Genomic DNA, 23,317 nt, shown 5'->3' with positions numbered 1-23,317 from the left:
TCAGAAACTCAAGTCTGTTCACATTGAGGATGAGCTTTGGAGGGGAGGAGCTTCGAAGGGTCAATGGCGCCTAACAGCGACTCCTTTGCTTGCATCTTCGGAAACAGGTCTATGTCGATCTCTAATATCTCTGCTTTTCCCTTTCAGGTTCCTTTTAAGACCTTGACCTGGAGTTACACATTGACTGTGGTTCTTTATGGGAATGGGACTCACTCTCAGGGTTTCACGAATGGCCATTATTCAGCACACCAAGGGCTCAGCCCAAGAGCTTTGCTTGTCTTCAGAGGGCCAAGATATCATGGCTCTGGAGACGGGGGTGAAAATTGGAGGTCGGTGTGTTGTGGGAGATGGAAGATATAAGGTTATATGACCAGAGACCAGATCTTTGGGCACAGAGCTTAATAAAAGAAAGGCCACACAACAGACTTTTAACATTGTAAGCCAGCGAGTTGTTTGTTTTGTCTCTAATCTCACTGTGAAATGGAGACACCTCTTTCTCCCTTAGAGGGAGAGACAGCCTGTGGTATGTCGAATATCGGGCGAACAAGTAGTCTTTGGAGTACTGCAAGTCTGTCTTTGCTGTGGCTTTGCTCATGCTGGAGTGCTCAGTGGTGGGTGCTGATGCTTTTTTTGGCTGGTGGGGGGAGGGTGGGGAGGACTGTTGCTCGCTGCCACTTACACGTGGAAGGGAGGGGAGCTGGGGGGGACTTTGGGGTTCTAACATTTAACTGTCATTCATTCTTTGGGGGGCACTTCTCCGTTTTCCTGGATGGTTGCGAAGAAAAAGCATTTCAGGATGTATATTGTATACATTTATCTGACACTAAATGTACCTATTGAAACCTTTGAAGTAGTAAATTGGATTCAGCATTGGCTTAGCAGGAGAAGAAAGGGTGGTAGCAGATGGTTCTCTCTCTGACTAGGAGCATGTGACTAATGATGTGCCACAGGGATCAGTGCGGGCTTAAAATCCAGTAAGATGGCAATGCATTCAGACACAGCGGCCTCTCTGGGTCCAACAAAAAGGTGATTCCCTTCTTCACAATCGCAAGATGCTGCTGGTTATCAAGGACATCAGGTACTGCGGCTCCAGCCCATCAGCGAGTTGCTCGATAGTGATGGAGCTGGGTGTTGCATGTTGCAGTCTGAGAAGGCATCAGCGGTGTGTGGAGGCAGTGCACAATTCAATGGATGGTGAGGTGAGGGGAGGGGTATGTCGAATATTTTTGTTGTCATCGCAAGGCCCTGTTGGACACTGGTAACGTAGAATACTGCAAATTCGACCCACTGGTTGCTGGGTGAGACCAGTAGCAGGGGAGTTACATGGCGTCTGCTGTTGCATGGACCAGACCTTACTCATATCTCGGAGTTACCCAGAGCGGCCGCCAAAGATGGCGGCATCACTGCTGCCCAGCACTGTGTTGGATGCTGGCCACATCTGTCGGTGCTGCCCAAAAGTGTTCACTTGGTGGGAGACAAGCTGGATTTTGTTCGATTGCAACTGCACTGTGTGAGATGAGGAACTGCTGCAGACTGTTCTTGCAGAAACATGGCTCTGGGACCACATCCATACACCATCAATCTACAGACCATGACACTCAGGGACATGGGCTAGAATGTTATTTTTTTCCCCAATATTAATTTTAAGTAACAATGATTTTCTGCTACCATAATTGTATGTGCCATGTGAGACTGGTTCTGTGTTTTGCACAAAACAGTGTTTCTTTTGGCTGTACAATCAAACAAAATTGAAAATGTAAGAAAATTTGAGGATGTTGCCAGAACTTAAGGACTTGAGTTATAGGAAAATATTGAATAGATCATAATAGATTGTGAGACATATGAGCAGAACTAGGCCACTCAGTCCATCAAATCTGCTCTACCATTCAATCACAGCCAATCCTTTTTTCCCTCCTCAACTCCACCCCGCAGTCTTCTCCCCGGAACCTTTGATTTTGCATCTAATCAAGTACCTATCAAGCTCTGCCTTAAATACAGCCAACTACCTGGCCACCACAGCTGCCTGTGGTAATAAATTCCATACATTCACCACACTCTGGCTAAAGGAATTTTACCGCATCTGTTTTAAATGGACATCCCTCTATCCTGAGACTGTGCCCTCTTGTCCTAGACTCCCCCCATCACGGAATACATCCTTTCTACATCTACTCTGTCTAGGTCTTTCAACATTCAAAAGGGTTCAATGAGATCCCCCACTCATCCTTCTAAATTTTAGTGAGTACAGACCTAGAGCTATCAAACGTTCTTCATAACCCTTTCTTTCCCTGAATCATCCTTGTATTCATCCTTAATGGTCACAACTGGGATTCTAGGGTGTGCTAGCAACTGAAGATTAAGGAGCAGCAAATACTATGAAATAGGGTGCATCTAAACAGAGTTAAAGAGAGACTGAGAGGAAATAGATTAGAACTTTATTCCCTGGAGCAGCAGAGTACGAAAGGAGATTTGATAGAGGCATACAAAATTATGAAGGCTATGGACAGGGTAAATATACGTAGCCTTTTCCACTTGAGGTTGAGACTTGAGACAAGTTTAGTAGATTTTGCTAATCAAAAATACCATGGAACAGTCCCCCCCCCCCCCCACCACCACAAGTTGTACTGCACGATTTTCTCAGAGAGGGTAATCAATACCACAAACCTTTTATCCCTTAATGCCTCACCAAATTCTGAATGATAGATCACAGTATTTAATTACACCTGCCATCCAGAAACCTATTAGAAGGGGGAAGCCAACGCTTCAGCCATCTGTACTCGTTAAAGTAATGCTTATTTTCACCAGTCTAAACAATACCCACATTTCACCTCATTAAGATGCAGTTCAGTTTATCTTTAATTTAATCTTTAGAAATGCATTCCCTCCACCTCATTAGGCACTTTGCAGACCAGTTTTCATATCACTGTACGTTGCAGCTGCGTCTGGTCTGCTTTGCTCCAATGATTCCTGCCTCAATCAGCAACACTTGGGGATAATGTTCATTTAAATATGACACAGAAACCAATGATAGGTAATGGCAGTAGGTGAGCAGATCAAAATTATGGGATTAAATCTTCTATATAACCATATAAACATATAAAAATTACAGCATGGAAACAGGCCATCTTGGCCCTTCTAGTCCATACTTACTTACTCTCACCTAGTCCCACCTACCTGCACTCAGTTTATAACCCTCCATTCCTTTCCTGTCCATATACCTATTCAATTTTACTTTCAATGACAATATCGAACCTGTCTCTACCACTTCTACTGGAAGCTCGTTCCACACAGCTACCACTCTAAGAAGTTGACCCTCATGTTGCCCCTAAACGTTTGCCCCTAACTCTCAACTCATGTCCTCTTGTTTGAATCTCCCCTACTCTCAATGGAAAAAGCCTATCCATGTCAACTCTATCTATCCCCCTCATAATTTTAAATACCTCTATCAAGTCCCCCCTCAACCTTCCACACTCCAAAGAATGAAGACCTAACTTGTTCAACCTTTCACTGTAACTTAGGTGCTGAAACCCAGGTAATATTCTAGTAAATCTTCTCTGTACTCTATTTCGTTGACATCTTTCCTATAATTTGGTGATTAGAACTGTACACAATACTCCAAATTCGGCCTCACCAATGCCTTGTACAATTTCAACATTACATCCCAACTCCTATACTCAATGCTCTGATTTATAAAGGCCAGCATGCCAATTTATTTCTATTGAAATAAAATCACACCAGTGATTCATTAAGTAAGTCCTCTTTCCAAAACAGTGGCAGTTGTAATATTGCAGAGTTTTGGATTTGCCAAGAAAGCAGTTCATTTTACACCTTCGGGTAATAGACAATAGACAGTAGGTGCAGGAGTAGGCCATTTGGCCCTTCTAGCCAGCACCGCCATTCACTGTGATCATGGCTGATCATACACAATCAGTACCCCGTTCCTGCCCTCTCCCCATATCCTTTGACCCCGCTATCTATAACAGCTCTATCTAACTCTCTCTTGAATGTAATAATGTGGGCCGACCAGCGGTGCAGTGACATCAGCACTGGCCTTTGAGGCAGATGGTCCCGAGTTCAAATCCGGTCAGGTCCTGACCTGGGCAGCACCAGTACCTGCGTGGAAATAAGGCCTGGCAATCTATTTCTGTATCTTTCCATAAAAACCCTATGGGCATCTACATTAACCGTATAGTGACTCGACTACACTCAACAACTGGCCTTTCAGCCCAACTTGTCCATGCTGACAGGGTCATATCCATCTAAAGCTTCCCTATCCATGTGTTGCTCAAATGCCACTTCTCAGGCAGCTCATTCTATATATACACACACCACACTGCGTCATGAAGTTGCCCCCTTAGATCCCCGATTGTCTTAATACTGTGCCCTCAAGATCTTTAATTGTTTAATGACAATGTATTCTGAACACAGACAGCAGAAGAATGTACAGCCGAATGTGCAGCCAGTCAGCCTGGAGCTGAAGGCAATGCTTCCCTCACTCATGGACAGCAGCTCAATGACAAACCTTGACCCTGTCAGCCCGGTTGTTGAATAGTCCGATTCGTCGGATGGTGTTGAGAATGGGGTCCTTGTCATCGTCGAGCATGTTGTGGGTGGTCACTGGAGGCAATGTGTGACGCTGAAGTTAGGTAGGAAAAAGCTCCAAAAATCAGTACGTGCAGTAACAGCAAATACAACTTAGCCTCATGCAATAAAACTGGTAAACTTTAAATTCACAGTTGAGGTCACGAATGGAATTGACTCGTTGATAAAGGCACAAAGTCTGTGGTATCATCCAATACAAAAAATTTTAAGTAGCAAGATAACCCTTCTGTATTGAAGCATAAAAAAAAACAAATTAAGATCAAAGTACTGCAAAAATAGATTTAGATACAGAATATCAGGGGTTCTGGCCCAATGAGCCCATGGCCCTCCAGTTAGATTCAGATTCACATTTATTTAGCCTAAATACACTAAAACAGACGACTTGTGTTAACAACCAACACACCCCAGCAGCATTGCCATACATTCCTGCGGCAGCATAGCAGTCACATGGCAGAACAACACAGAACACTAACAAAACAGCAGCAAAAACAATCCTCTTTCCTCCCTCCCACGCACACACGGACACTTCAACTCCAGAACTCGGCTCCCAATGCCCCTCTCTAGGTTTTAGCCATTGGGCTTTGACACCCAGACTTCTGATTGACCAATTACACCCATCTGCCCAATTAAACTATGAACCTGTACATCTTTGGAATGTGGGAGGAAACCCACACAGACACAGGGAGAGCTTATAAACTCCTTACAGATGGTGTGGAATTGAACATGCGTCAGTGGTACAGTAATAGCATTACGTTAACTGCTGTGCTACAGTACCACCCCAGCACAAATTAGCTTACATATTGTATTTCTTCCTTTTTTGGAAAAAATTTCCCCCATGTAGTTGAAACTCAAGGCAGAGGTCAGTAATGGTACTAGTGGGATAGGGATCAAAGATGGGTAGAGCGTTTACGAACCAATAAAGCAATGATCTTTAAAAAAAATAGGGAGACAATAAATTCTGCAGGTACTGGATATCTTGAGCAACACCTACAAAATGCTGGAGGAGCTCAGCAGGTCGGGCAGCATCGATGGAGGGAAATAACTGTCAACATTTCAGACCTCCCAAAATATCAACCGTTTCCCTCCATTGGTGCTGCTCAACTTGCTGAGCTCCTCTAGCATGACATGTGCAAAATGTGAGAACAGCTTTGAGGGGATAGAAAGAGTGGCTTTAATCAGAATTAAAAATCAGGAGGCAATTGGCACAAAGTTAGCAAGTCTTTAAAATATGCAAGATTGACTGTTCAAAATCATGGCCCAAATCACATCCAAAGATAACCATTGCCAAATCCAGTGTCAACAATATTTTAAAACCACCCAAGACATTAACATCTAAATATTATGAGAAATACATGCACTTTCATTCAATATCATTGCAATGGAAATCCTCTGACATCAAATTCACGAAAAATCCTTACCAGTCCCTCCGGAGGATTCAATCAGAAGATAAAAAGTAAAGATTTCAGAATCAATGAATTTTTATGCAATTTACATGAATTTATACAGTTTCTCAACCATGGGAAAATATAGTTTTCAGTACTACCCACCCTGCTGAAACAATGGTTCTACTCCCAGGCATACCTGCGTTGCATAAATGGCTCTTTTCATTATAGTCATGTCATCCCGATCGAGGAACTTGGTCATGACTGGAGTTTCCCCTCTGTAAACACAACACGGGTGTGGTATTAACAGGATAGATCAGAACAATTTTGTTGCAGTTGGCCTAGTCTACTTAATATCCATTCATTTTAATTTAGTCTCTTTGAAATTGAAAATGTACGGTAGGGTAACACAAAGCAAAACACAATAACAGATCAGGATGTTTGAATTCATAGTTCAATTCCAGCGTCCTCTGTAAGCAAGTCTGTACGTTTCTTCCAGTGTGCGCGTAGGTTTCCTCCCACAGTCTAAAGACACAAAGTTCAATAGGTTAATTGGCCATTATAAATTTTTTCCATAATTAGGCTAGGGTTAAATCAATGGGCAGTGTGACTTGTAGGGCTGGAGGGGCCTCTCCAAATAAATCTGAATATTTTAGAAATTATTTTATTTAGAAATACAGGTGCTGGAGGAACTCAGCAGAGGAATAAAGTCAACTTTTTAAGTAGAGACCCTTCATCAGGACTGGAAAGGAAGGGGGAAGAAGCCAGAATAAGTGTGGAGGGGGCAAGGAGAAGGAAAAAAGGAGGAATACAAGCTGGCAGGTGATAGGTGAAATCAGGTGAGGGGGAAGGGGGAATGAAGAAGCTGGGAAATGATAGGTGGAAGAGGTAAAAGGCCAAATGAATCTGAAAGGAGAGAACAGTGGACCATGGGAGAAAGGGAAGGAGGAGGGACACCAAAGTGAGGTGATGTGAGGAAAAGAGGAGACAGAAATGGGGAATGGAAAAAGACAGAAGGGCAAGGGGGGGGGGAGAAAACACTGGAAATTAGAGAAATCAATGTTCATGCCATCAGGTTGGAGGAAGCCCAGATGGACTTTAATGCCCCAATCATCTCAAATGCAGCACCACCTGGTATGGAAACACCAATGCCCAGGAACCGAAAAGTGAGGAAATATCCCAGACCATCACCATTGAGCATATTTACATGGAGTGCTGCCACAAGAAAGCAGCACCCATCAAGGACTCCCACCATCCAATTCACACCATCGGACTGGAGGTACAGAGCCTTTGATCCTCCACCACCAGGTTCAGGAGCATTCATTACCATACAACCATCAGGCTCCTGAACTGTCGTGGACAACTTCACCCATCTCAACTCTGAACTGCTTACAGTCTCAGTTTCAAGGACTCAATAACTCATGATCTTAATACATTTTTTAACAATTTTCTTTTCACAATTTGTCATCTTTTATGCATTGGTTGTTTGTAGACTTTGCATATAGTTTTTCATAAATAAAAACAAAGAACGTAACAGTACAACACAGGACCTTTGGTCCATGATGTTGTGCTGACCTTTTAACTTACTCCAAGATCAATCTAATTCTTCCCACCTACATAGCCCTCCATTTTTTAACATCCATGTGCTTAACTAAGAGCTTCTTAAATATCCCTAAATGTCTATACCTCCACCACAACCCCTGGTAGGGTGTTTGTATTTCTGTTGCATTTTCTATTGAAATTCAATTGTATTTCTTTAATGTTCTGTAAATGCCTGCAAGAAAATGAATTTCAAGGTGGCAAACGTTAACATATACAGTGGATGCCAGTTAATAAGGACACATTGTGACCTGTACCCTATTGGCCCAATTAAGCAGCTGCCCCATAATAGCCAAAGTTTCATGGAAATAGTTAAGGTATAAAAAAGACAAACTACTGTTTAACTGAGTAACAAATTATGTATTAAATACAGAACAAATTAGAACACTATCAATACAATATTGCAATACTGTATTAGTTCCCAAAAGCTATCAGATAGTCAGAGGAATTCATCCAGTGTACGCTGCCATGTTCTTTTGACTGTGCTAATTTTGTTCGTTTTTAGTCACTTAGTGCAGACAATGGACTGCCTTCATACAATGTTTTCAATGACTGCATCCTCCAAATCTTCATTTTCATTGTAACATTCAAGATGATTGTTGATGCCTTCAAAATCTTTGTAGATTTTAATTTGTAGTGAAAGTTTCATTTTCACTCCCAGCTGTTTCTGCCAAGTCTGAATGCTTGAAACTACAGTGAACAAAACAGTTCTGAATTGTCTTACTAATTTCTCACCAACTATCAGTGACAAAAGAAACACTGCTTTTTGAATACAAACATGCCAGTGATGTTACTTAAAAAGCTGTTTGTTCTAAGCACAGGGCAAAGTCCAAAAGTCACATAAGTGCACATGATTGATGTTAATTAGAAACTGTTCTGCAAGTCTCCTGTCCCAATTAAGCAGCATAGTGTCCAAAATTCCTCAATTAGATTTTGTTCTTTAAGAGTTCTCCCAAACAAGTGGCTGCCCCGATTAACCAATGGCCCAATTAACTGAAAACCACAGCACATACTTTGACACCTTAGCCTTCAGCATCTCTACCATCCACCCTCCCTTCTGCTAAATCTATCCTCTTGATCATGCCCAAATTTTACTGCTTCCTCCTCGCTTTCAGCTGTCGAGGGCCTTGTGAACCTCTGCTTCTCCATGCTCAGTAGGTTCCCCGGAATCTACTACTTTTACCAAGACTTTTTAATCACCTGAACTAATATCTCATTACACTGACGCTCCACATCAAATTCTGTTTGACAGGACTACTATGAAGCTTCAATAAGTACAAACTATAATTTTGCTGCTATTTCTCATTTGCTAATGACAGTTAGGCCATTGAATTTAAGATGACTCTGAATAATCCCTTAATTCCCAATTATTTCCCTGTAAACTACTGTCATCATATAGTCATTAACATTATACTCACAACCACCAACCACTGCACCAGAGGCAACTTAGAGCAACTTTGGATGTGGGAGGAACCAGAGCCCTTGGTGGAACACAACGTATTACAGGGAGAACAATGTGCAAAAGGCACTGCGAGCTACGAATCAGGGTTACTGAAGCCTAATAGAAACTCCTACTGGTTAATGGTAACAACATTAAAATGCAGGCTCAGTGCTTGACATAGATTTAAAGGTAAATCAATACAGTCGTTTAAATACAAAACAAAATTAAAAATAAGAAAAGACAAACATTACATAGAATAGAGCGTGATTGAATATACCAAATGATATAAATGTAATCAACATCAAAAGGCATTAAGTAATCCCACAAGTAGGCCAAATTTAAAAAAGAAGGCTTTTATAAGTGTTTTGAAGTGTTTCATAGTCCTAGCCTGGTGTATCCCTGTCAGCAAACTATTACAGGGTTTTGCTGCACAAGAGCAAATGGTCAGATCATATGTGCCTGGCTCTAGAAACACTAAGCACATCAGTATTTACTGTTCTAAGATTATGCTTATATTATGATTAATGCAAACGGGTGTGTGTGGTGAAAGCCAGTACAAGTTTGATGACAGCACAGATGCAAGTAAAGATAATCAGTATGTGTTCATGCAGAATATCTCAGTGCTGCCTCACAGATATATTCTGTTTATTTCATGTCCAAAGGAGTATCATCTGAAGCCGATTCAAACAGGCTAGTGTAGTTAACAACTTCGTCAACATAGATAAGTTAGTCCAAATAACTCCTTTCCATGCCGTATGACTAAGTTTTAAAACACTAACAATCAAATACTATTACTAACAAACACATCTGTTTTCCATTGTAATTTTATGAAGGACCTGTGTAACTTACTTTAACAATGCTTCATAGAGTCTCTTTCCAAATTTCTCCTTGACTAAATGGGCAGTATCCCTGTGAACAACAAACATACAAAAGCATTATATGGCACACTGGTATTCTGTATAAACACACTTAGCAAACAACAGTTATATCTAGGGCACAAAAATACTCAGTACCAACATTCTCTGTCTAATCCTTCCTCATGCCATTTTGGGATTCACTTCACAGCCAGGATATTTACAGGAGTCATACCAGTTAAAACCATCTTTCCCTCCAGTACTGAATAAAACTCTGGATGTGGACAAATCCAGTGCAAATCTTTCTCTAAGGCTTTGCACAAGAGTCAAATGTACAGACTCATTAGGTTTGATACTGGGCCAGGGAAGGAATTCAGAGACCAAAAATAACTTGTCACTATGAACACCTGACATCAGCCTTCACATCTAAATTCACACAAGGGAAGCATCCTCACAAAATGTGTTTCTTTTTACTTTTAGTCAGTTCCTCACTTGTAACTTAAATCATCAGTCTGGTGAGTTTATCCCTCGTTACAAATGGGAACTGCAGTACTAAGTGCTCAGAGTTAATGAGAGTGTGTAAAGGCAGCCATTTGGTCACAGTGAGATTCTGATTAGTCAGCTGTAAAATAGGAAAATATGGAAATTGACGCAAGCCCCCTTGTGATAATTAACATATTAATTTTTTTGGATAATCAGGACTGGTCAGGGCACAGGTGCTGCATCTGCAAGTTTACAGCTAAGAGTTGTTATGCTTACAGTTCAGGTTTTACTGGCAGTGAACTACACCAAGGGTATATTTCCTTGTATTATCAGTGGTGCATTGGAGAATATAACCAGGTGGGCTGTACTTCACGGAACAGCTTTCCCCGCTCCCATTTCAAAAATTTGAAACTTTGCTCAAAAATGTCCAGTAATGTCATCAAGCATTCAATGATGTGATAAAACGAGAAACTTCAGTACTCTTCCAGCTATAGCAAAGAGGCATTTGTTAACCTTAACCCTCCTCCATTTCCTCATGGCAGCTATCTGATGGTCATTGCTTGCCTCTCACTTGCAGAAGAGGATTCAGTTTGCCCTCGATTTAACAGTAAGTTTCCAATCCAGTAAGTCTGAACAAAGCTCTGTGTAAAGTCTTATTTATAAATTGTTTCAGTAAGACTAAAAATCAATGGTCAAAACATGAGAATCTGGAGCAATTTAACTCATTCTGGAGCCACAAGTTTAACTATATAAACGCATTAATGATCACTTAAAAAGTGTTTAAAAAAAGATTATATTACCATAGCTGTTTCCTGACTGCCTGCCCCTTCAAGGTTTCGATATTAAAGTTGTGAGTTTTGGCGGGCATTATGAAAAATACCACAACCGTTACATCACATTTCTGAACCTAATAAGAGAAAAGATATGTCACATGTAAACAGAACAACTCCTGTTACGCCCTGCATAGGGAAGGATCTCCAGAGCATGCTTCACTATCTACTATGAGCCATTAATTGGCTATGTTTGAAAACTGTATAGTGTCATGCTTTCCATTAACAGCACTGCCCAGTGTTTCTACAGGGACAGCAACTACAGTGCATTGAACAAGCACTAAGCTGTCCTGGGTCAGATTTCATAAAATTAGGATTCTTGTAGTAGCCCAAGGTTTTAAAAATGAATGGAACTATTCATTGAACACTGACAGCTGAGCACCAAATGGGCTAGCGAAAGGAACTCCAAGTTTAATCAGACATTGATTCCTAGTTGTATTAACATTGATTGGGCTCCTGTACCTAAAGAGTCCACTGAGTGTGTGTTTGTGGTGTTCTCACGCTGCAGCCCACTTCAAGGCTCAACACGTTGTGGGATGCTCCTCTGCACAGTGCTGTCACAATGTGTGGTGAATTGACTTACTGTTGCCTTCCTGTCAGCATGATTCAGTCTGGCCATTCTTCTCGGATCGCTCATTAACAAAGCAACACACAAAAAGCTGTGGTATTCAGCAGGTCAGGCAGCATCTATGGAAATCCTTAACCATCAACGTTTTGGCAGAGACTTTTCAGGACTGTCTTAGGACTGCTCTGAGTTCCTCCAGCATTTGGTTGTTGTTGCTTTGGACTTCCAGCATTTGCAGAATTTGTCTTTCATCAATAAGATGTTTTGGACCACTAAACTGCCACTTAATGTTTGTTTCTCAAACCATTCTCTAAACTCTAAAGACTACTGTGCGTGAAAATTCTAGGACTACGACTGGAATATATCACAGAATTATTTTTGATTTATAATCCTGCTCGAGCTCTCAGGTCTTCTACTGGTCTCTTAAATTTAAAGAAGCTCACTCAGATTAACCAGCAGGTCGGATTGTTTTTGAATCATGCTGGTAAACTGTGGAATTCAATACCCAAAGCTAAAAGGGATGCAGTTGACACTTAAATGTCAGCAAAAAAAAACTTAACTATCCTTTCAACTAATATTTTTTTGTTTTTTTCTTTTCATTTTTATTTTATTTTCATGCTTGCACTTTATCCCATCATAAAGCATTTTGAACTACACCTGTATGAATGGTGCTCTACAAGTTATTTGCCTAACAAGGTATACCTAATAAAGTGACCACTGTGTTTTTTATAGCTCATTAAATGACTGGCTCCATCAAAATTCATAAGGACCCAATTCAGGATTTCGCAGATTAAATCTGAAACACCCGATGTTGCCTTTCAGTTATCTCGATGTGGTCCATTGTAGCACAATATTGACAGCTTTTGTAGAACTCTGTATTGCTACAGATCCAGGTGAAAGGACATCACATGTGCAACTGACCCCCTGACACCTTGAAATGACCCTTGAGCAGAAACCTAACTAAATTTCTTTGAAAAGAAAATATGAATGTGCTGATGCTTGCAAACTGAAATAAAAATACAAGATGCAGGAAAAATTCAGCAGGGTTGAGCAATATCTGTGGAAAGGAAAACAGTTAAATGTTTCGGGTCAAAGATCCTCCTTCAGCACCAAAAGTAAAGGCATTTCCCCTGCCCTCCAACCCCTGCCACCCCCATCATTTTTTTCTCCTTCAGTTCATTAATCCAATGATATACTTTGTATTGCATTCAGGTATTTAAAATAGGATAATCTCATTTTTCTTACACTAAATTAACAGAGAAATATGCAAATAGTCAGAATAGTTGGCGTTCATTCTCCAACTCAACTTCAATCTTCACTTTATTAATCCATTAACAGCTCCTTTCTATTTCTGCCATTCTCCCTATCTACACATTATCACTGTATTTCCTGCTTTATCAGACTTCCTCTGAAATCAAATATTATTTGCTCCAACCACTCTAAGTAATAACACTTCTACCATTTGCTAGATTAAGATACAGATTTAAAATATACACAGACATTAGCCGCTTTTATTAGTCAGAGGGTGGTGAATCTGTGGAATTTGTTGCCACAGATGACAGAGGCGGCCAAATCATTGGGTATACTTAAAGTGGTGTTTGATAGGCTCTCAACAACACACACAAAATGCTGGTGGTACACAGCAGGCCAGGCAGCATCTATAAGAGAAGCACTGTCGATGTTTCGGGCCGAGACCCTTCGTCAGGACAAAGGGTCTCGGCCCGAAACGTCCACAATGTTTCTCCTATAGAAGCTGCCTGGCCTGCTCTGTTCCACCAACATTTTGTGTGTTGTTGTTTGAATTTCCAGCATCTGCAGATTTCCTCGTGTTTGACAGGCTCTCGATTAGTCAGAATGTGAAAGGCTACAGGAAGGCGGCAGGAGAATGGGGTTGAGAGGGATAATAAGTTCAGCCATGATGGACTGGTGGAGCAGACACAATGGACCAAATGGCCTAACTCTGTTCTTGTGTCTTCTGGTTTTATGGAATAAATACCAAAGGTTTGGTTGACTGACAACACAAGTTAGTGTCATTTAGTATCAAAGAGATTTCCTCAAGATAGGAACTGCTCTGAAGCCAGTATAGAGTAACAGATCTAAAGGAATGAAGGTGACAGAAAAATAATTATTAGATAATGGAACACTTAGAAGTAAATGCCAAACTTATTTTAAGTGACAATTCTGCTGCAACTTATCCAACTGGCACATTTTGTCTTCTCTCCGTTAGCAGAGCCTGAGCTGCCAGGCATGTCCTACAGCTCTGCATTACAAGACTGTAAGACCACAAGATATAGAGGTAGAATTAGGCCATCTGGCCAATTGAGTCTGCTCCACCATTTAATCATGGCTGATCCTTTTTTCCCTCCTCAACACCAGTTCCCAGCCTTCTCCTTGTAACCTTTGATGCCATGTCCAATGAAGAACCTATCAATCTCTGCCTTAAATACTTCTAATGACCTGGCCTCCACAGCTGCATGTGACAACAAATCCCACAAATTCACCACCCTCTGGCTAAAGGAATTACTTCACATCTGTTTTGAATGGACGACCCTCTATACAGAAGCTGTAACCTCTTGTCCTAGATTCTCCCATCATGGGAAACATCCTTTCCACATCTACTGTGTCTAGGCCTTTCAATGATAGAAAGATTTCAATGAGATCCCTCTCCTCATTCTTCTAAATTCCAGCAAGTACAGATTCAGAGCTAACAAGTGTTCCTCATATGATAACCCTTTAATTCCCGGAATCATCCTCGTGAACCTCATCTGAACCCTCTCCAATGACAGCACATCTTTTCTTAGATGAGGAGCCCAAAACTGTTCACAATACTCAGGGTGAGGCCTCACCAGTGTGTTATAAAGCATTAGCATCCTATCACGGCTCTTGAAATGAATGATAACATTGCATTTGCCTTCCTCACCACCGACTCAACCTGCAAGTTAACCTTTAGGGTGTTCTGCACAAGGATTCCCAATTCCCTTTGCATCTCAGATTTTTGGATTTTCTCTCCATTTAAAAGATAGTCTGCACATTTATTTCTACTACCAAAGTGCATGACCATGCAATTTCAAACATTACATTATTTTATTTGCCACTTTCTTGGCCATTCTCCTAATCTGCCCAAGTCCTTCTGCATCTTATCTGCTTCCTCAACACTATCTGCTCTTCCACCAATCTTCGTATCATTTGCAAACTTGGCAACAAATGCATCTATTTCATCATCTAAATCACTGACGTACATCATAAAAAAAGAGTTCCCAAAACCAAACCCTGAAAAACACCACTAGTCACTAGCAGCCAACCAGATAAGGATTCTTTTATTCCCACTTGCTGCCTTCATCCAATCAGTCATTGCTCTGTTAGTAACTTTCCTGTAGTACCATAGGCACTTAACTTGGTAAGCAGCCTCATGTGTGGCACCTTGTCAAAGGCCTCTGAAAGTCCACTGCATCCCCTTTATCTATCACATTTGTAATCGCATAGAATTCCAACAGGTTCATCTGGCAGGATTTTCCCTGAAGGAAACCATGCTGACTTTGTCCTATCTTGTCCTGTGTCACCAAGTACTCCATAATCTCATCCTTAACAATTGATTCCAACACCTTCCCAACCACTGAGGTCAGGCTAAATGATCTAGAATTTCCTTTCTGCTACCTTCCTCCTTTCTTAAAGAGTGGAATGACATGTGCAATTTTCCAGTCCTCTGGCACCATGTCAGAGTGCAATGATTTTTGATAGATCAATTCTAATGTCACCACAATCTCTACTGCTACCTCTTTCAGAACCCTCGGGTGCAGTTCATCTGGTTCAGGTGACTTCTATACCCTTAGGCCTTTCAGCTTTTTGAGCACCTTCTCCCTTGTAATAGTAACTGCACCTACTTCTCTTCCTTCACACACTACATCAAGCATACTGCTGGTGTCTTCCACAGTGAAGACTGATGCAAAATACTCATTTAGTTCATCAGCCACCTCCTTCTCCCCTGTTTTTATTTCTCCTGCCTCAATCTGTGGTGGTTCTAGCTTCACTCTCATTTCTCCTATTTTTAAACATACTTGAGAAAACTTTTACTGTCCACTTTGATATTATTTGCTAGCTTGCTTTCATACTTCAACTTTTCCCTTCTGATGTTTTTTAGTTGCTCTCTGTAGGAAAACCTCCCAATCTTCTATCTTCCCATTAATTTTTGCTTTGTTGTATGCCCTTTTGCTTTTACAATAGATTTGCCTTCCCTTGTCAGCCATGGTTGTACTATTTTGCCATTTGAGTATTTCTTCATTTTTGGAATAAATCTATCCTGCACCTTCCTCATCCTTTCCCTAGAAACACTTGCCATTGCTGCTCTGCTGACATCCCTGCCAGCAGCTCCTTCCAGTTTTCTTTGGCCAACTCCTCTCATACCACTGTAATTTCCCTTACTCCATTAAAGTACTGCTATGTCAGACCTTACTTTCTCCCCATCAAATTTCAACTTAAACTCAAATAATAGTGATCACTAGTTCCTAAATGTTTTTTTTTAAACTTTAAGCTCCCTAATTACCTCCAGTTTATTACACAACACCCGATCCAGTATAGCTGATCCCCAAGTAGGCCCAACAACTAACTGCTCTAAAAAGCCATCTCTTAGGGATTCAACAAACTCAGTCCATTACCAACCAACTCGCATGTTAAAATCTCCCATGACTATCATAACACTGCCCTTTTAAGCCACTTTTTCTATTTCCTGCTGTAATCTGTGGTCCACCTCCCAGCCATTGTTGGGAGGCCTGTATATAACTGCCATCAGGGTCTTTTTATTCTTACAGTTTCTTAACTCAACCCACAAGGATTCAACATGTTCATATTGATACTCAACCTGTTAGCTGCGACTATGTCCCATCACCTGCCTGCCCTTCCTGACAGTCTGACCGCACTCTATCTTTACTTTTTACCATCTGTCCTATCCCGAGTTCCATCACTGCAGTTCCCACCCCCATACCGTTAATTTAAGCCCTCTCCTGCAGCTCTAAGAAACCTGCCCGCGAGAATACTGGTCCCCCCCTTGGGTTCAGGTACAACCCGTCACTTTTGAAAAGGTCATACCTCCCCTAGGAGAGATCCCAAAGATCCAAGAATATGAAGCCCTGCCCCCTGCACCAGCTTCTCAGCCACACATTTGTCTGCCAAATCATCTTTATTCTACCCTCACTGGCGCGTGGCACGGGCAGCAATCCAGAAATTACCACCAAGGAGGTCCTGCTTCGTAGCTTTCTACCTAGCTGTCTAAATACTCTTTTCAGGACCCCACCATTGCTTTTCCTTCCTATGTTATTGGTACCAATATGTACCAAAATATCTGGCTGCACTCCATCCCTCTCCAAAATGTTGTGGACGTTATCTGAGACATACCCGACCCTGGCACGTGGAGGTAACATACTATCCGGGTGTCCCGTTAATGTCCACAGAAACTCCTGTCTGTTCCCCTGACTACTGAGTCCCCCATCACTACTGCTCCCTTGTTCTCTCTTTCCTGTCTGCACCACAGACCCATGCTCAGTGCCTGTAACCCAGTTGCCATGGCATTTCACCAGGAGGTCATCCCCCACTAAAGTATTCAAAGTGGTATCCTTATGTTTGAAGGGAATGGTCGCAGGGCTGCTCTGCTCTAAAAGCCCATTTATATTTCCCTTCCTCCTGACAGTCACCCAGCTACTCGCCTCCTGCAACTTCAAGGTGACTACAACTCTGATCAATTATCTCCTCTGCACCCCATACAAGCTGAAGGTCATCCAGCTGCTCCTCTGGATCCCTAACACGGTCTTCAAGGAGTTGCAGCCGAATGCTCTTCATGCTTCATGGCTATATTCCTTTGTTCACTCACTTTCTCAAAGCTTTGGTTACTTGCCCTCTCTAACTGCTCCCATTAACCCACAGACTGGACAGCCTCTACAATTCATTCCCACAGCAATCCTGTTCTCACCTTACAGATATTCTCCATTCTGTTCGGCTCTCCCCACCCTACAACCAACTTTACTTTCTCTTTACTAGTTCTGATGAGGGGGTTGCTGCCTCCCTGCCACCCCACAACAGATGCTGCCTGACCTGCTGAGCAAGTCCAGCACATTTTGATTTTGGTCTCAATTCCCACCGTCTTTAAGCTTCGTCTTTCAGGTGAAAAAGCATAGTAAAGAAATTAAGCTCAGACTCGAGGGAGAGAAGTAAATGACTCTGATGTTTATTAAAAAGAAAAGAGCAAAGTAGTGGTGGTGCTCAGGATGACAACTGCTCTGATTTATGTTCATTGGTTTTACAGCTTGAACATAGTTTACTTACACTGCAAATGGTTTAATGTGTGACAATTTAATAAAATCACTTCGTATGATAAACCAGTAATTTAAACAATCGCATCCCGGTGAGATTTATTACCTGCATACCTCTCAAATGGATATCTTAAACATCGGTTAAACTAGTATTGTGCAATTACAGAACGAGTTAATGACAGATGATCACAACGTGCAAGTAACGTATTATTGCTACAATTCAACACAAGCCTATAACAGAAATTTGTACTTGTAAAAAGCCGGCCACAATTCTTACCCTAAGGAGGAAGTTTAACCTTGACAAAGCTTCCATGAAGAGGTCAGCCCCTTTATTTGTAAATTCATATCTGCCAGCAATGAAGAAGAAGAGCGTCTTTTCCAAATTGAAATCCAGGTGGCTAGGATAAAATTTAAACAATTAAATATTCATAGCAACTAGAACACTTTTCTTCCATTCATAAAAATACTACTCAGTACTGTTGTGTTTACATCAACACTAGTGAACGAGTCAAATTACTAAAGGTGTTCAAGGGGCTCTTAGAAGAATGTGCAGAATATAGACATTGTGTAGACAGAAGGGATTACTTTAGTTGGACATCTGATTACTAATTTAATTAATTCAATACAACATTGTGGGCTGAAGGGCTCGTTCCTGTGCTGTACTGTTCTATGTTTTTACAAATAATACCAATGGAAATGGTTTATCATATATACAGTCTAGGACAAGAGGGCACTACTTCAGGATTGAAGAACGACCATTTAGAACTGAGATACTTTAGTCAGAGGGTGGCAAATCTGTGGAATTTGTTGCCGTGAGCAGCTGTGGAGGTGTATTTAAGGCAGAGACAGATAGGTTCTTGATTAGCCAGGATGTCAAAGGGTATGGGATGAAGGCAGGGGAGTGGGGATGACTGGAAAAATTGAATCAGCCCATGATTGAATGGTGGAGCCGAATGGCCTACTTCTGCTCCTATATTTTATGGTCTTATACCAATGTACAATGAAAACCTTGTGTTGCATACTGTTCATCCATTCAGTTCATTACAGTGTATTGGGGTAGTACAAGGTAACAAAACATGCAGAATAAAACGTGACAGCTACAGAGAATGTGTGTTACAGGAAAGCAATACAGTGCAATTAAATTATGAGTTTTGACTTTGCACATTTTGCCTGAGAAAATGGTCTTTGAATGCATTGTTTCAGAAAGTCTAAGCAACTATCAGAAAACAAAAAACTGGAGAGGATTTGCAGTAGAGAGATCAATGTGATACAAGGAAGCCTAATCATGAACTGACTTTCAGACAGGTTTGCACACTATGTCTTGGTAATATTATCTGTGGCCAACACAACCATTCTCACTGCTGAAAGAGCATGAAACTATTCCTGCAACCGTTGTTTCCATTGGAAAGAATTTTTCCAAGGCTTAAGAATTTCTAGGCTTTATTTCCAAAGTATCCTTGGGAGTGTTTTCACACTCTCCCATTCTTTTTTAAACCAATGCCTTGGTACTTTATACTTTGGTGTATAAAGGGAGGACAGAAGGATGAATACAGGGTCCTGCTGGAAGACTTTATCAAATGGTGCAAGTTGAATCATCTGCAGCTCAAGATCAGTAAGACAAAGGAGATGGGTAATGGACTTTTAGGAAAACCAAGCTTGCACATCTCCCTGTTAATACTGTTGGTGAGAACGGGGATGTGCTGAGGACCCAAATATCTGGGGGTGCACCTGGATGACAGATTTGAGTGGAGAACCAACACAAGAGGCTGCATACAAGGAGGGCTGGAGGCGCCTCTACTTCCTGAGGAGACTGAGGTCCTTTGGAGATTGCAGGCTTCCTCACGTATTCTACCAGTCTGTTGTCACCAGTACAGCTGGGACAATGACATCAACATGGGTGATACCAACAGACTCAATAAACTGATTAGAAAGGCTGGCTCTGTTATAGGATTCAAACTGGACACACTGGAGGCTGTGGTAGAACAAAGGACCCTATGGAAAATTCTGGCAATTCCGGACAATGTTCCTCACACTCTGCATGCCACCTTGGCTGAACCGAGGAGCACTTTTAATAATAGACCAAGACAACTGCGCTGCTCCAAAGAGCGCTATATGAGGGTTTTCTTAACCCTCGGCCATGAGGCTCTGTAATGAGTCAACTTATAGTCAGGGAAGTGATGACCCCCTCCTGTTCGACTGTTTGGAGATAACTTTTTTTTAAATTCTTTCTTACTTCTCCTCTAATATTTCTATAACTGTGCACTTGTAATGCTACTGAGACACTGTCATTTCCTTTGGGATCAATAAAGTATCCATCCATTCAAGTTTTCTTTCAGCACACTAGTCTGCTCACTGTACACACAAACACTTAATCAGCTTGGAAAACTGCTTTATGGCTCTTAGGCTTTCAATGGGTGTCAACTTTCAATTATGTGTCTCAATATACCATCTGTTCGACAGATATAAAAATCCTAGCACTGTGAAATGAAGAAATGCAAAATGCAGCATACAATACCCATAGAAGTGGCCCCGAATAAATTCTTGGATGCGAGACTTGTACAGGGCATGCAGATTCTGAAACTCATGCATGGCAGAGAACTTCTTGATGTTCAATCCATTAGGTGTGATTACATCTAGACCAAGTTAACAAATAGAAATTTGATTTCTGTGGTGGTTACTTGATGATGTAACGTGTTTTAAAAGTACCATAGTGGGCCTACACTTGAACTGGAAAAGGGAAGCGGTCTCCAGCATGGAAACATACTACTATGAATATCATGAGCTGTTCTTTCATCAATCCCTTGACATTCACACTCACCTATACTACAATACCAAAATGCGTTCCGGTGTAAAACTAAACCAAATGTGACCTCAATGCCCATTAGACATGGAAGTCATTCAAACATTGGAACTTGCACAAAAGAGTCTATCCTTGGATTCCTTTACTTCCCCGATGAGGCAACCCTCAGGTTGGATGAGCAACATGTCATATTTTGTTGGGTTAGCTTCCACACTGTTAGCATGAACATCGATTTTCAACTTCTGGTAATTCTTCTCCCACCCCCCTTCTCTTTTCCATTCCCCATTCTGGCTCTCTTACCCCTTGTCCTCACTTACCCATCACTTCCCACTGGTATCCCTCCTTCTCTCATGGTGCACACTTTCCTGTCAGATTTTCTCAGCCTTTTACCTTTTCCCACCCATCATTTCCTAGCTTCTCAACTCCAGAGCACCTCCCCCACCCACTTATCTTCTCACTCACCTGGTGTCACCCATCACCTGCCAGCTTGTACTCGTCCTCCCTCACCACTACCACCTCCTTATTCTGCTTCTTCCCCACCTTCCTTTTCAGCCCTGAAGGGTCTGGGCTCAAAACGTGACTGCTTATTCCTCTCTATGGATGCTGCCTGACCTGCTGAATCTATTCAACATTTTGTGTGTGTTCCTCTGGACTTCCAGCATCTACAGATTCTCTTGTGTTTACCATACAGAATCATCCCGAACACCAGAACCACAGGGCTGGAACCCTGAACCTTATATTCTATAAAAGTGTCTTAGAGGCACGTGCACAGAGATGCCGGAGAAAGGTGGTGGTGGTGGTGGCGTTCGTCGGTCTCGAGAGACCATGGATCTGCGCCTGGAGTTTCCAGGGCGTAGGCCTGGGCAGGGTTGTATGGGAGATCAGCAGTTGCCCAAGCTGCAGGCATTTCCCTCTCCACGCCACCGAAGTTGTCCAAGGGAAGGGCACTCAGACCCAAGCAGCTTGGCACCGGTGTCATCGCAGAGCAATGTGTTGTTAAGTGTCTTGCTCAAGGACACAAACACACTGCCTCAGCTGAGGCTCGAATCAGTGACCTTCAGGTTACTAGTCTGATGCCTTGCCCACTAGGCCACGCGCCAACATGCAAATTTAGCCTAATAAAGGGCCAGATCTGGTGAAGTACCTGGCAGTTCTTCACACAGTAACAGTGCAAGATTCAGAAGAGCAGACAAAATAACTTTAAGTAACTGATGGAGGCAATGAAAGATGAATTACTGTATTACAGGATAAATGGCCACCACTGTCAACACTATGCAAACTAGGGCATCGTCTGCGGGCAATCAATGACATTATTGCAGAATTTCATAAGAAAAAACAAAGAATGCGAGTTGAGAAGTAGGTTTATGGATCTTCATTAAGGTAGGGGTTAGAGAGGTGAGATTAGCTCCATTTATGTGTCGATCATAGTATGAATATTCCTTCTATAAACTGCTGGTTTAATATGAAGTAAGATAAAGTGCATTTTAGAAGCACCTTGAAACATCTGTATCTGCTACTCCAATGAACAGTTAGTTCCCTTATTCCATTTGTTAGAGGCAGTTTATAAAAACATATTGTGGCTGAATCTACATCTAAGTGAACACACCTACTTTAATTAACATTTGTGAAGGACAATTCTCTATCAGTGCACATATATTCCAACATTTCTTAATTTCCCCATAAAGTTTCTCGCAACTGATTCAGAAGACACAGAACAACTATTGGACCAATACAAACACAAACCATAGCTTGTATATGACCGTAGTATCATGAATACTGGAATGAAATCTTTTATTCTATAGTAGTGAGCAAATAGTAATAATCCCCATAATTTCGTTGGTTTAGAGCAGTGGGTCCCAACCTTGGGTGCTGGATCCTCACAGAAAGGGCCAAACCTCAGGCCATTAGCATTAAGGTAATGTAGTTAGAAACTTCACAAGTATAAAAAAATGAATACATGCCTGTGTAATATACGCATTTCCTAAGTTACTGAAGGGTTCTGGTCAATTATCTATTTTCTATTGTAACACTTTTCATACCGCACTACACACACTTGCTATAATTATTTGAGTCGATACCCACCATAATTAATGTAATATATTCTGTACAAAGTCATTTATAAATACCAGGAAACATTTTATTATTATTAATAGCTTGCAAAAGGCTTTAAAAGTGTATGGGATAATTTGCAAAATGTGATGTCATGTGTAACCCAGAGGCTGCTGTATTAACAACACTTTATATCTTGCAGAGTTTCCAAGATTCCCATGAAATCCTGGGTCAGGCCCAGCCCTTTAAAAGGTGCAGGCATTGACATCATCGGGCATTTAAAGTGCACAGTGAATGGTTGCATCAAATGATTTTTTTAAAAAAAGAAAGAAAAATAGAAAGATTTTACAGATGCTGGAGTTCCAGATCAACAAACACAAAATGCAAGTCAGGCAGCATCTATGGAGTCGATGTTT

General features: G+C 41.5%; 1 protein-coding gene across 1 annotated transcript in view; it reads right to left on the bottom strand.

Moving 5' to 3' along the window:
• Positions 1 to 23,317, bottom strand: part of LOC132403871 (glycogen [starch] synthase, liver-like) — an 82,094-nt gene that overhangs the window by 27,371 nt on the left and 31,406 nt on the right. The window contains 6 exon segments of the mRNA XM_059987645.1: positions 4,520 to 4,633; positions 6,181 to 6,259; positions 9,871 to 9,930; positions 11,159 to 11,265; positions 18,330 to 18,450; positions 20,568 to 20,685. Coding sequence (XP_059843628.1) covers positions 4,520 to 4,633; positions 6,181 to 6,259; positions 9,871 to 9,930; positions 11,159 to 11,265; positions 18,330 to 18,450; positions 20,568 to 20,685 — 599 coding nt within the window.

Source organism: Hypanus sabinus, chromosome 13, assembly GCF_030144855.1.
Source record: "Hypanus sabinus isolate sHypSab1 chromosome 13, sHypSab1.hap1, whole genome shotgun sequence".
Lineage (NCBI taxonomy): Eukaryota > Metazoa > Chordata > Chondrichthyes > Myliobatiformes > Dasyatidae > Hypanus > Hypanus sabinus.
The sequence above is the reverse complement of the archived record's forward strand: the minus strand, read 5'-3'. Positions and strand labels throughout refer to the sequence as shown.